Genomic DNA, 13,109 nt, shown 5'->3' with positions numbered 1-13,109 from the left:
AAAAGTAGATATATTCATGCTTTGACAAGACTGTTGGCAAGAATACATGACAAGTACAAAACTAGTTTTCAGAATAAAGGTTGGTTGGAATATTTAAAATGCATCTTCAGGACTTCAAAAGAATGTCAACTCTTTAATGTTAAGACTTTAATGCAATCGCATCACCTGAATCACACCTCCAGACTCTGTATTCTCCACTCTTTTTTTTTGACGTCATGCATCAAATCTGTGTCTTCTTGCATATAGATTTATACTTTAATAGAATCACACCAAATCAAAACGCACCTTTAAACTCAGTTCTTGTCCTGTACAGGCCACCATACAAAGTGAAGCTGCACTAGAGTAAAATGCATTTTAACAGCAGTATATCAGAAAACATAAACTTTGGGAGGTCATCTACACCTGCAGGGATGGACCGCATGCCATAAAGACTGTGCTGGGGTGGGATGTACGGGGTCCACTGAATAGAAACAGTGCTGCATTGAATGCAAAGTTTCCTTCTGTCATGGTAAAAAAGATTTGCTGTGGACAAAATGGAAGAAATGCAACAGGACCAGTACGACCACAAGCTCACAGACAGGACTTTTGGGAAACGATCTTATGGAGTACAGAATGGTCTGTTTAATTTGGGTTTAATTTGATGTATTGTAACATTTGCCTGTTTTAATTTGTTGTTTGAATTGTTGCATCATCCTGACAGGAAGAATAAGGGGCTGGTGTGTAAGCGCCAAATTAAATGTTTCTTTGAATGCAGTTAATTGTAATGTTTCAGTACATACTGTTGGTGCAGCTGTGCACCAGTAACCAGTGTGGGCTAAACATGAGAGGAAAATCCCTGTCAAGGTCAGGTGTGTGATCCTGAAAGGGCATAATGGTTTTCGACCACAACAGCATGAAGGCTGGTTTCATCACAGGATGTTCGAAGAGAGTATGATTGCCTCTGCTGTGGACTTTTCTCTATTTTATTGCAGTGAAGATTTAATAAAGGAAGTGGTTTAATCGCAGTCCGGTCTGGCTGCAGATCATTTTGCTGATGATGACAGCAACTATGTGGAGAGTGTCAGCCAGGTCACTCCTGGACGTTACACCTCAGTAGCTCAGTTCAGGACTGATCTCCTTTAAACAGAACCCGTGAGCTCTACAGTGTCATTGACCTTTAGCGTATGTGTAAGCATTGTAACAGCGGGTGGTAGCAGCACATCATGGCGCCCTACATGGCTGTCTGACTGGGGTTGTCAGGATCGAAGGTCATGATCTCCATGTGGATGAGACCTGAATGGATAGAAAAATGTTCCATTAACACAATTGGTTTTGGTGCATTGTAAAACTCACTCACCTCCAGCCTCCATACTTACTCTTCCACTCTCCAACGTCAAGCTCCAGGCTCTCGAAGGAGTCATCGTATGGCGTTGAGTCTGGCTCGCTCTCTGGGTCGTAAAACTCAGCAAGGAAAGGGTGCGACAGTCCCTGCTTAGCTGTCAGCCTGGTCTCTGGATCCAACTGTAACATCCCCTCCAGAATGTCTACAGCTGGAAGCAAAAAGACAAGGAGAAACAAATTAAATATATCTGATTATTAGCCATGGAATAAAATAGAAGAGAACATTTCATTAATGTGCTTTACATTTAGGATAAACACTAACGGTTTCTTTCTGATGGAATGACTGTCAAATGATCAGAAAAATGTTGCGCTTGTCACACCTACACATTCACACACTGAAGGTAGAGGCTTCTATGTACAGTAAGGTGTCAATCAGTATTAAGTAATCCCATTCATACACATTCATATATGGCCGAAGAAGCAGCGGGAGCAACTTGGGGTTAAGTGTCTTGACCCCTGCAGGAGCTGGACCCCCGAAACCCCTGACCTTCCTGTTGAGAAATGGCCGACTCTACCACAAGCCACAGCCGCCCCAGGTCACGCTAAAATGGTTAAGGCTTGAAGACAAAATGTTGTAGAAACATGCAAAGAGGAAAAACTGAAAAATCAAAAGAAAATGCTATTGTTTTATCAAATTAAGATTAAACAAAGGAGAAGCAAAGAGCACCATTTTTCTCCATGGACGGGAACACCTCCCTGAAGTTTTTCTTCTTTTGTTGAGGAAGACTTTGCACGTATGACTGTGCCTGAAACAAACCACACCATGTGCTTAAAATACAGAAAATAGAACATGATGTAAGCATAGACAAAATATGATGTGTGCCGTTTCAACCGAAATTTTGATACACACTGCCTCGGCTTAAAAACCTTTATTATTAAAATATGAAGAATTAAAACTGCTAATGTTAGCTTGAATATGAACTTGCACCCATTAGACAAAACTTACATCTTTACTCTGCATCTTCTGAACCAGGGAGGAGTCGGGGGTTCCTGTCAGACGGAGGATCTTCTTCAGCTGATCAATACCTGAACACTCGGGTTAAGGAGGCCTCACAAATTGCAGCATATATAAACCGTCATCAAATACTGAAAAGGCATACGATGGCTTTCATTTTTTTCTTTCACTGTGCACATGACACGGTTATTATTTCTGTAGTGTCTATCATGAGGTCATGAGATCATAAGGTAAACGTGTGTTGGCGTAGTCCCAGGGTAAGTCTGCAGAGGGCGCGAAACGGCTTGTTCTAAAAATCTTGTGATAGTTCCTCGATATGAGACGAAGAATTTAGCGAGACAGCTTCAAGCCTGTAAGTAAGCCGGTGAAATCTCTTACATAGACTCTCTTCTCCCAACACTGTAGAGCAGCCCTCCCCTGGCAGCCCTGCAGCGTTCTGCAACCCGGATTCAGAAGAAAGTGGGCACTAGGGCTGTCATTCTTTATTCGAAGTTCGAACATTCATTTGAACCTGTGTGAGAAAGTTCAAATTCAAAATGTAATGAGCCGTTCCAATTAAAAATGTTCAATCTATCAGTACAGTAGCCCGTCTGAAGTAGTTTACAGTTTGATCCAGCAGAGGGCGCTGTGAGTGCAACCTGACCATTGCAGGCACTCTTGACTTCAGTTAGTGAAAACTGTAATGTGGCAAAAGCAACGGGCCGGGGCGCAATTCAGGAGATGGAAACGTGCAAGAGGTAGACTCTCTGCAGACAGCAGCCCACTGCTTTAGTGGAGAGGCACAGGGTCGCTATAAACCCGCAAATATTTGTGTGTACCTCTAACCTCTGCACGCTCTAAACGGGTGTCAGCAGGTAATATTGTAAATAAAAAGAGAGCTGCCCTCCGTCCCAATAAAGTTTATAGACTTGTGTTTCTGGGGAATCATTTGAAAAAATAAATCATTTTGTTCATTATGAACAGGCTGTTGGTTTTAGGCTCATTATTGCAATGGTAAAGTTAAGTAAAATGTTTTGTGTCCCCTGTGCAGTGTGCACCAGGGGGCATCTTGAAACTTTTCCATCTTGCACCATTTCTTTTAAATTTTGGATCACTCGGGAGCCTGGCTTAGATGGGATGAGCTTCTGACAGCTATAATAACACAGTTTTATTGGATACTGTCATGTCCTGGGAAAAGCACCTGTCCAGTGATCATCTCAGCCAGGATACAGGCGGCTGACCACACGTCCACTGTGAGGGGGGGCGTAAAGAAAGAATATTAATAATAGAAATTTAAATAACTTCAACTTCCTAGTTTGATTTGTTTTCAACAGTCTAAAACGGACTGTTGGTATGAAAGGAAGGAGCTCTTCTTACCTGTCTGACTGTAGTGCATCCAGTTGAAAATGATCTCAGGTGCTCTGTACCAGCGTGTCACTACATAACCCGTCATTTCACTCTCTGTTTGTCTGGCCAGGCCAAAATCCAGGATCTGAGAACAGATACAAATAAAGGTTTACTACACAGAAGCTGCCCGTGGTGTCCAGTTTGACCTTTTTTGCAGTTTCTATGTGTTGACTGTTCTGCACAATGAGAGGCGATGAACAGGGTTGGATGTTTGAATATTGACTTCCAAGTTAGAACACATTTTCATTAAGATGTAACGAATAAGAACCCCATGAATCTGGTGTGGTCTTACCTTTAATTCACAGTTCTCATTGACAGCGAGGTTACCAGGCTTCAGATCCTGAATTGAAACACAATACATCTTATTACTAATAGATGCAAAAGGAAATATCTACAGTAACAGTTTGGAACTTCTCTTAGTCGCTTCTCTCGCTCAAGGTTCAATGAAAAGATGGACTCTTACATCTCTACTCTTTTTCTGTGGCTTTTTTTTCAGTGGCATGTATTATTACTAAATCTCAGAGATTACCTCAATTGGAGAGCATTGTCAGCGGTCAAATCCTTTCCACACTTTGAGTCCCACTAATGAATATAACCCACAGTGTTATAGTGTCGTGTACGGTGGCCCACAATTCCAATACCCTAACCTAATTGTTTTGGACTTTTGCACGTTTCTAAATTTGCAGCCTGTTTCTCATAATAAGAATCAATCTGGCTATTGCAGCTCATAATATTAGTGAGCTTCAATTAGCAACCCGTTAGCTTTGCTTGGTATGACAAGTGAGCCCTAAAGGAGACGACATACAGTTTATATAAGGAAGCAAGAAAATGGAGATTGCTAATAAGTAGAGCATGTTCAGTACGTAGGGTATAAAAAAAGTTTAAGATTCTTACCCGATGGATGATCCCTGCAGAATGAATGTACTGTAAATAAGAAAACAAATCAAGCATATTAAAATAACATTAAAGGAGTAATATGTAACTCTTAAAACTCCTACTGCAGTCTAAATTCAAAACATTGTAGAGAGCTGTCTCCCCCCCCTCCTCTCTAGAGTCGATGCACACGCAGGTTGCCATGTGGTGGACACTGAAGCTTCAGTGTTTATCCAGCTCTGCATGGGTCTGTAAACCTTTCTGCGTTCTAACCTCTCTCTATTTTTCAAAAGCATCTCCAATATTGATCCTAGTTTGAGCACGTTTCTGCTCGTGGAGCTTATTAGAAACATGCAGAGGCTTTTTAGGTCGGGTACAATCACTTCTATCTGAACCAGTTCTTTTGCCCGCTTCCATCGCTGCAACACCTGTTGACCTGATAACTGCTCTCATATCTGGCAACCGAGGGGCGTCCAAAACGGCTGTGTGGGGGGTGCCTTAAAACCGCCTACCTTCTCTGGTCCAAACAAATCCAGAGCATTCAGGAGCAGAATCTAAAGTTAGAAGGAGGACATACTGGCTGCTGCATTGTTGTCAGAGAATCCAGCACTTCAACATATCATGTTTCCTTAATGTCTGATCATATAGTAAGATCACTTTATCATTTCACTCACTACACATCTCACTGACTGGTCCTTTAGTAGAGAGACTTCTGTTATGCCGCTACACAAACCCACCACTAAATTCTATCCTTGCCCCTGAGTGTGCACCACATACCCCTCAGGTGTGACATCAGCACTGACCCTGCTTCTCCTCCTACCGCTAAAGACACTGAAGTGAATCCTCCTAACGCATTATCATAACACTTCATTTACAGAAAGTTGAGCAAAGCTCTAAAGCTATTGAAGTGGCCTGACGGGAACGTTTGATTAATTAAAACACATCGCAGTCTCTCCACCCACACAGGTAATCGTCCGGCCATAAACTCTGTATTTTCCAGCCATAGAGTGAAATCCAGGCTATTCTTACAGCACAGAAACGTGCTCAGAGCAAACACAAACACAGATAAGAAAGGGGGAAACAGCTCTGGGTCAAAAGGTTTACAACTTAATTCAAAGACAAAAGGACACTTAAGAGAAGCTAGACTGCTTTTCCAGTTCAAAACGTGCTTCATTTGACTTTTCTGTTGAACACTCCTGGTTACACATTGACTAACAATAAGTGGAGCAGCAAATATTCTTTCTGTGAATGGCATTTAAAGGTACTGGTGTGATTCACAGACCTTGACTATATAAAGAGGGAGAGTGCAGAGTAAGGTCATAGGTCAACACATCGCTCTGCTGAGCTGTTTCCTTGTATTTCCATTGATACTGATTGAAAGAAATGTGAAGAAATCCATTTTGATGTTCATCACCTGAGTAATTAAATGTTAATTCAGTGTTTTAAATAAATATAAACATGTTTTTTGTCTTTGAATCATTTCAATAAAGAGTTTATTTTTTTATGTATTTCACAGATAGGGCGTATTGAGCTAATCAGCGATCAGCTCTAAATGTTTTTGTCTACATTGTATGGCGACCCTGAATGAGACACGATGGGAACATTTTTCTGGTTTGATCCCAAGAAACATTTGGGAGATCCTGACTGAAACTTTTGCAAGAACTCGCAAAGGTTTTTTATTCAGCAGAATTCTCTAAGTCACAGGGACAGATGAAGAGCACACACACTTGTAGGAGAAATAAAAAAAAATGTTCCAGAGGTATGGAAGCCCTAAGTGGCCATGCCCCCACTTCTAAACGTTTGTCTCGGTTTGGCAAAAGTTTCTCAAGTTCTTGCAAAGGTTTTTTTTTTTTCCTGTCCTTTTCTCTTCCGGGGCACAGACTGAGAAAAGTCTCTCAGGTTCTCTCAGAGGTTTACTAAGATCTCACACATGTTCTCGTTGAGATCTCGAGTTCTTGGAGAAGTTTGTCGAGATCTTGCAAACATTTTGTTTCCCTCGTTGTCTCTTCCGGGGCACAGCCTGTCTACTGACTGTTTGTCCTATTGTTTACAGAGATTGTAAGTGTACACATTAAAGAAAAAAATAAATAAACCCACCATGAGCCCCCTCAGCAGCTGGTAGAACAGGTATGTGATGATGCGATCTGTTAATCTCTTCTTCTTCATGATGTGGCTTAGATCCTGGGCTACCAACGGCATCACCATATAACTACAGGGAGAGAGAGATAGAGAGAGAGAGAGAGAGAGAGAGAGAGAGTAGAACGCTGAGTGACCAAAACATTACAGAAAGACCATCATCATCAAATATCATCAAAATTGTAAAGGGGTTGTGGAGGGGGTCTTTATGCCAAAGATGACAAGAGCTGGTTGCTATGGTGAGAAAATATAACATGCCCAAACCAACGGCCGTGAAAAAAACAGCCTGCTCTCACATCCTTGCTTGAACTTTCCGTACATGCACACACACGCACACAGGGTCTCGACAAGCTGCAACAACCAGCAGAAGAATGTGTCCTCACTCACAAGGTTTGGAATTTTTCCAGAGTGGAGTCGGGTGTGAAGACGTTGAGGAGGCAGATGACCTTTAAGGGAAAAACAGAGGGAACACATGAATTTATTTGTATGTATGTACGTTGAAACGGAAAGGTCTGGACTGCCGGTGTTCTGACGAGATGTGCTGCCTTGTCAAAAAAATGCAACCATAGCGCTAAACGATAGCAGAGGCTATCTGTATCCTCTACCAAGTAATGTTGTTGTTTTTAATTCATGACTCACTCCATGAGCATTGTCAGAGTGTGGGGAGCAAGTTCTGGTACGCCATTATTGAAGATTTCAGGGGAAGCTTGGCTCGATGGACAATAATCTGCTATCAAATAACGCACCCAGTACTTGCTGCATTTGCACTTTAAGGAAACAGGAAGCATGTTTTGACTCTGTGATAAAACCTTAATTGAAGATTTTAGAGGAAGCATCTCTCGATAGAAGAAAAACGCCCCGATCAAATAATGCTCCCTGTACTGCACAGAGCTGCATGGTAGCACATCTCGATTGGTAGTGTTATTCGAAATAACACAGGTATTGTGCATTTTTTACTGCGTATTGTATTATTCAACATTTTTCACTGCATGGCTCAGACAGTCACCTCATCTTTTATGCTTTTATTCCTGTATGTTATGTCATGATCTTAGAAAGCAATCTGTGACTTATGTCCCATGTGTTGGGACTATTTATGTAACGCCACTGTCAGATGCGAGGGCCCTTAGGGAGGTTTCCTACAGCCATTGCAAAATTTGCACATTTTGGGCCACTGCTTTGGTTTAAAGTCTGTTAGCCCTCGGGGTCCCCATACTGGTCTGGGGCCCCAAGCAGTTGCCTGCCTTGCCTGTTGACAAGCAATCATCACAATGTGACGCTGATGTGCCAAAAGCATGTGTAGTTTCATATCTGCAGACGTAAATCCCCCAACACAACTAGTCGGATATTTAGAGACTTGTCAAACTAATGCTTTAAAGAGGACATATTATCCCCCTTCTCCACCTTTTCAAACAGTCCCCCTGTGGTCTAAATGAAACATCTGTGCTGTGCTTTGGTCAAAATATGAACATGAATCAAGCACCAGAGGAGGTTTGTGACCCTGTATAAACCAGCTCTCTCAGAACGCTCCGTTTTGGTGTGTGTGTCTCTTTAAATGCAATGAACCCCCCCTGAGTTTTCCCAGTAGACATCACTCCTCTGTAGCAGGAATAAAAATGGCGGACCTGCACAAACGTTTTGCTCTAGGCTGGGGGTGGAATCAATGGGTGGAGATACCAGGGGAGGGGAGGGTATTTATTTTACCAGAATCCCACTGTGACATCACAAGGAGCAGTGCCTCTGACAGGAACGAAGCACCGAGCTAACCAACAACAGGCTTCTTCTAAACCAGCTGTCAGAGAGCGCCGTGCTGCAGACACAGGAGACCCAGGTGCAGCTCATGTTAGCTCAGCAGACCAAGGGGGAGACGCTACATCCAAACAGCCGGCATGATTTAAAACACGGCCTGCTCCACGATCTGTAAGCCGGACTGTAGAATGATGGACAGGTATGCTGTCAGCGACATGCATCATATCATCCAATCCCTGCTGCCCTGAACGGGAAAAGCATTTTAGATAATGGACGGAGGATTTAATTTCAAGACACTAGACAAATGAAATGTTCCTTCCCCATTGGCAGATTTCATTTTCTACTTAATACTCATAACACAGGCCTTCCTTTTTTTGCTAAATGTGAGTATTTGCAGAGTGTTTTTTTTGGGAATCTTGAGACTTTGAAAGACCATGGCTCGGTGTATTTGTTATGGGACAGTAGTGATAGAGTTCCCGGGGGACCTTTTTCTCCAAGCAAACAATAAATCACACTTTCATGAATGTCAGACCAGCTGTTTATACGTTCTAAATAGACCTGTAGTACAAATGTTGGTTTAGACACAATAAGGGAACTGCAGGTCGGGGACTGAGAATATGAACGGTATGTGAGGGTTAAGCTTCAGGGTCATACATGTAATGTTTCTGTACTTGGATTTAAATTGGATGTTTGTGTTTTTTTGAAGTCTGAGCCTATGATAGAACTTTAGTTCCATAATTTCTTCATAAGAACAGAAACTGATGACACACGATTTCCCCCCTCAGAGGTCTCCATAGAACGGAGACACACGGTATAAATACGTTAATTTCATGGGATTATCTCAGGAGATCGGCAGAGATAAACGCAGCCCTGTAAGTGTTTGTAGTCCCCTCACAAGTTTTCAGTGACAATACTGAACCATGAGGGCTCTGGCTGCACACAACAACACGCCCAGGCTGTCAGGAAGCACTGACAACATTTCTGCTCTTGTTGAATGATCAGTTGATTTTGCATCACTAATCGATCCTTTGTTGAGTGAGAACAAACAAACACATAACGGCGACATCAGCAGGTCATGGCACTACTATACTAGATAATATATCTTTTCAAAGTGCGTCATGTGATTGCCTCCCCCATCCATTAAGTTCTCTTACATTGTCGTGCTGTATGTGTCGCAGCAGCCTGAGCTCCCTGTAGGCTCGCTTGGCATGGATGAGCGACTGGAACGGACGGTACAGCTTCTTGATGGCCACCTTCTCCTTTGTTTTCTGGTCCATGGCAGAACTAAGAGGGAAGGAAAGGAGAACCCTCAAAGTCATTTCTCTACCAAAAAAGAGACAATTTCCTACAGGTCGGTCTGATTCTCTCTTCGGATAAGACCCAGTTTTTTACAGTTTCTTTTCAGGGTCCTGATAATCATCACAATGTGAAGCTGATGTGCTAAAGCATGTGAAGTTTCATATCTGCAGACGTAAAGCCCCAACACGACTAGTTGGATATTTAGAGACTTGTCAAACTAATGCTTTAAAGAAGACATATTACCCCCCTTCTCCACCTTTTCAAACAGTCCCCCTGTGGTCTAAATGAAACATCTGTGCTGTGCTTTGGTCAAAATATAACATGAATCAAGCACCAGAGGAGGTTTGTGAACCTGTATAAACCAGCTCTCTCAGAACGCTCCGTTTTGGTGTGTGTGTCTCTTTAAATGCAATGACCCCCCCCCGAGTTTTCCAGGTAGACATCACTCCTTTGCTAGCGAGAATAAAAATGGCGGACCTGCGCAAAAGTTTTGTTCTAGTCTGGGGGTGGAGTCCATGGGTGGAGATACTAGGGGAGGGGAGGGGATTTTTTTTTTTTTACCAGAATCCCACTGTGACATCACAAGGAGAGCACATTTGAAACAGAGCATTTTTCTCTGTGTTGTAAGACTTATGCAGACCACAAACAAAGGACTGGGTGGTTTTACTTCAAATTTTGTGGGTCAGTAGACACTCAGGTTACCAGATATATGTTTAAAAAACACTAAACAAGTGGATTTTTCATAATATGTCCCCTTTAAAGCAGGTAATACTCAGTCTGTGTTACAGACTACACAAGGAAGTATGTATTTATGTTTGAAACCTTTACTAAAGTTTAACTGCACAACATATAAATATAGACTAAAACAAACAACTGTATTCTCATACAAATGTTTGCTTATAAATGGGAGAGTTTATTCTTTTAAATGTATGACTTTAATCACAAAATTGAAAATAAAATCCCCTTAATGTGGCCCTGATACTCCTTCTCAAACCACTCCCACTTCATATGTTACTATTTGTGTTTTCGTCTCTGTACCGACTTCCACACCTCTGCTTCATTTGCACATATTAAAACATGTAAAGGTCACATCGGAGCTGTGTTGTGTTGCTGTCATCGTGGATCTGTGCCTCCGTGTTGACATTACCTGTCTGAATAAAGGTTAAAAAAAAAAAAAAGTTGCTTCATTGACAGAACATCCACCTCCACTGAAGTTTCTGTCTCCTAGATTTGCTCTGCATCAACATGAGAATCATGTATTTCTGCTGGAGTGTTTTTGGAGAAAAGTGTATCTTAGAGGTGATCTGTTGCTCATAATGAGATCTCTTTACGAACGTGAAAGATTAGAAACCCATTCTAAATATAGATCTGAAATAAAAACACTGATATCAACGATCTAATCTCTTCTTCTGCCCCCTCTCTTTTGTTCTCTTGCTGAGCTGATAAGTCATTATCAGTTAATAAGATCCTGCCTGTCAGCGTCTTATCATTCAACCGCACTATGCCTGAGATATCCTGGATTCCTGTATGCTGCTTTGGAGATTCTTGTCGTATCAGAGGACCTGCATTGACTTGCTGACTCGCCTCAGGCGGACAATAGTGCTTCTGTTGGCAGAATGTCAGAGTTATCTAGGCCTCTTGGACTGCAAGCAGCACAGTGCACAGGGAGAGGAATGCAGACTGAATGCCTACATACGTTTCGACTGCCTATAGAAAACAATTTAAGATGCAAAACACGTTGGCTATAATGTTTTTTTTATAGAGAGGAACAAGATCCATTCCTAAAACTAGAATAATGAAGCAGGTCTATGCATGCTGGATGTGTCTTAAAACATTTTAATGTCCTTATGGATTGGTGTTCAACACTAGAGTATCATTTATTTGTGGTAAAAACCTAAAAGAAAAAAAATATATATTTTAAGTCCAGAATTTCTGATTTTAGACTTCCTTAAATAAACTTAAGGATAATAGACTATCGCCAAAAGGTTTGACAGGTACCCTGCCGCGCCTCCCTCGTCACTATGCCTGTTCCTAGGTGCCCCCTCCCCGGGTCAACTCACCAAACAGTCCCGTAAGCTCCGGAGCCGATCGACCGCAGCGTCGTGTATCTCTCCGGGACGTCCCACGTCGTTTTCTGCACCTCCAACCGGTGAAATCCCGGTCTGACGGGGGAATCCTTCACCGGAGACTCCATGTTGCTGTTTCTAATTTCAGTTACCTGTTGCTCCTGTGCACATGAACCGTTTGTACAGCCGTGGAGTTTCAACCTGACAGGTGAGATCTGAGGTGTAGAGGACAGAGCGACGCAGGGAAACGCCCCCCCCCCCCCCCCCCCACACACACACACACACACACACACGCCCTCCTCCCCCTCCTCCTCCTTTACCGCCGCCTCCTCTCCCGAGCAGAGTTGTTAATAAAAGCTGTCAATCTCATGTGGACAACTTTTTGGTCTTTTGATTGTTTCATCAGTCGACCTCGGAAATCTCGGTCCTAATTTTGTTCAATATTCGCAGACACAACACACAATAACACACTCAGATAGCCTATAATCAACATTATAATTAAAGGAGACATATTATGAGAAATCCAATTCTACAGTGTTTTTGAACATATATTTGGGTAACCTGAGTGACTACTGACCCACAAAATGTCAAACAAACCCATCCAGTCCTTTGTTTGTGGTCTGCATAAGTCTTACAACACAGAGGAAAAATGCTCCGTTTCAAATTTGCTCTCCTTGTGATGTCACAGTGGGATTCTGCTAAAAAAAAAAAAAAAAAAAAAATCCCCTCCCCTCCCCTGGTATCTCCACCCATCGACTCCACCCCCAGCCTAGAACAAAACTTTTGCGCAGGTCTGCCATTTTTATTCTCGTTACAGAGAAGTGATGTCTACTGGGAAAAGTCAGGGGGGCTCATTACATTTAAAGAGACACACACACCAAAACGGAGCGTTCTGAGAGAGCTGGTTTATACAGGGTCACAAACCTCCTCTGGTGCTTGATTCATGTTATATTTTGACCAAAGCACAGCACAGATGTTTCATTTAGACCACAGGGGGACTGTTTGAAAAGGTGGAGAAGGGGGATAACATGTCCTCTTTAATAGCAGAGCAGATCAGTGTCCAACTCTGCACACCACTGTTAAGCTTTTATTGTTGTGATTTTTATTGTTCTTCCTATTTATATATTGAAAATAATACTGATGTGAACTGTGAATATAAATACATAGTTTCAGTTCACAATTTATTTTGTTGATGTCAGATTATTCATATCTTAATGGTGATGAACGCTGGTTGGAGGGGCCCCCAGGGACTTTTTACCCAGGGCCAC

General features: G+C 42.3%; 1 protein-coding gene across 1 annotated transcript; it reads right to left on the bottom strand.

Moving 5' to 3' along the window:
* Window positions 1-931: 931 nt before the first annotated feature.
* Window positions 932-12,075, bottom strand: zgc:171775 (STKc_p38 domain-containing protein). The gene is made up of 12 exons (XM_061058586.1): window positions 11,836-12,075; window positions 9,631-9,760; window positions 7,118-7,176; window positions 6,692-6,803; window positions 4,616-4,645; window positions 4,014-4,061; window positions 3,692-3,806; window positions 3,494-3,565; window positions 2,327-2,406; window positions 2,048-2,126; window positions 1,356-1,529; window positions 932-1,272 (listed from the first exon to the last, which is right to left on the bottom strand). The coding sequence occupies exons 1-12, from the start codon at window positions 11,967-11,969 to the stop codon at window positions 1,211-1,213; spliced, it is 1,095 nt and encodes a 364-aa protein (XP_060914569.1). The 5' UTR covers window positions 11,970-12,075; the 3' UTR covers window positions 932-1,210.
* Between the last annotated feature and the right edge of the window lie 1,034 nt (window positions 12,076-13,109).

The sequence above is a fragment of the Labrus mixtus genome, chromosome 15, assembly GCF_963584025.1.
Source record: "Labrus mixtus chromosome 15, fLabMix1.1, whole genome shotgun sequence".
NCBI lineage: Eukaryota > Metazoa > Chordata > Actinopteri > Labriformes > Labridae > Labrus > Labrus mixtus.
The sequence above is the reverse complement of the archived record's forward strand: the minus strand, read 5'-3'. Positions and strand labels throughout refer to the sequence as shown.

Bases quoted from the DNA above. Each gene is read 5' to 3' on its own strand.
- zgc:171775 (XM_061058586.1), bottom strand. From the start codon at position 11,969: ATGGAGTCTCCGGTGAAGGATTCCCCCGTCAGACCGGGATTTCACCGG. The intron at 7,177-9,630 runs GTAAGAGAACTT...TTTCCCTTAAAG, and splicing joins GACACATACAGCACGACAAT to GTCATCTGCCTCCTCAACGT. The intron at 4,646-6,691 runs GTGGGTTTATTT...TCTTATTTACAG, and splicing joins AGCTGCTGAGGGGGCTCATG to TACATTCATTCTGCAGGGAT.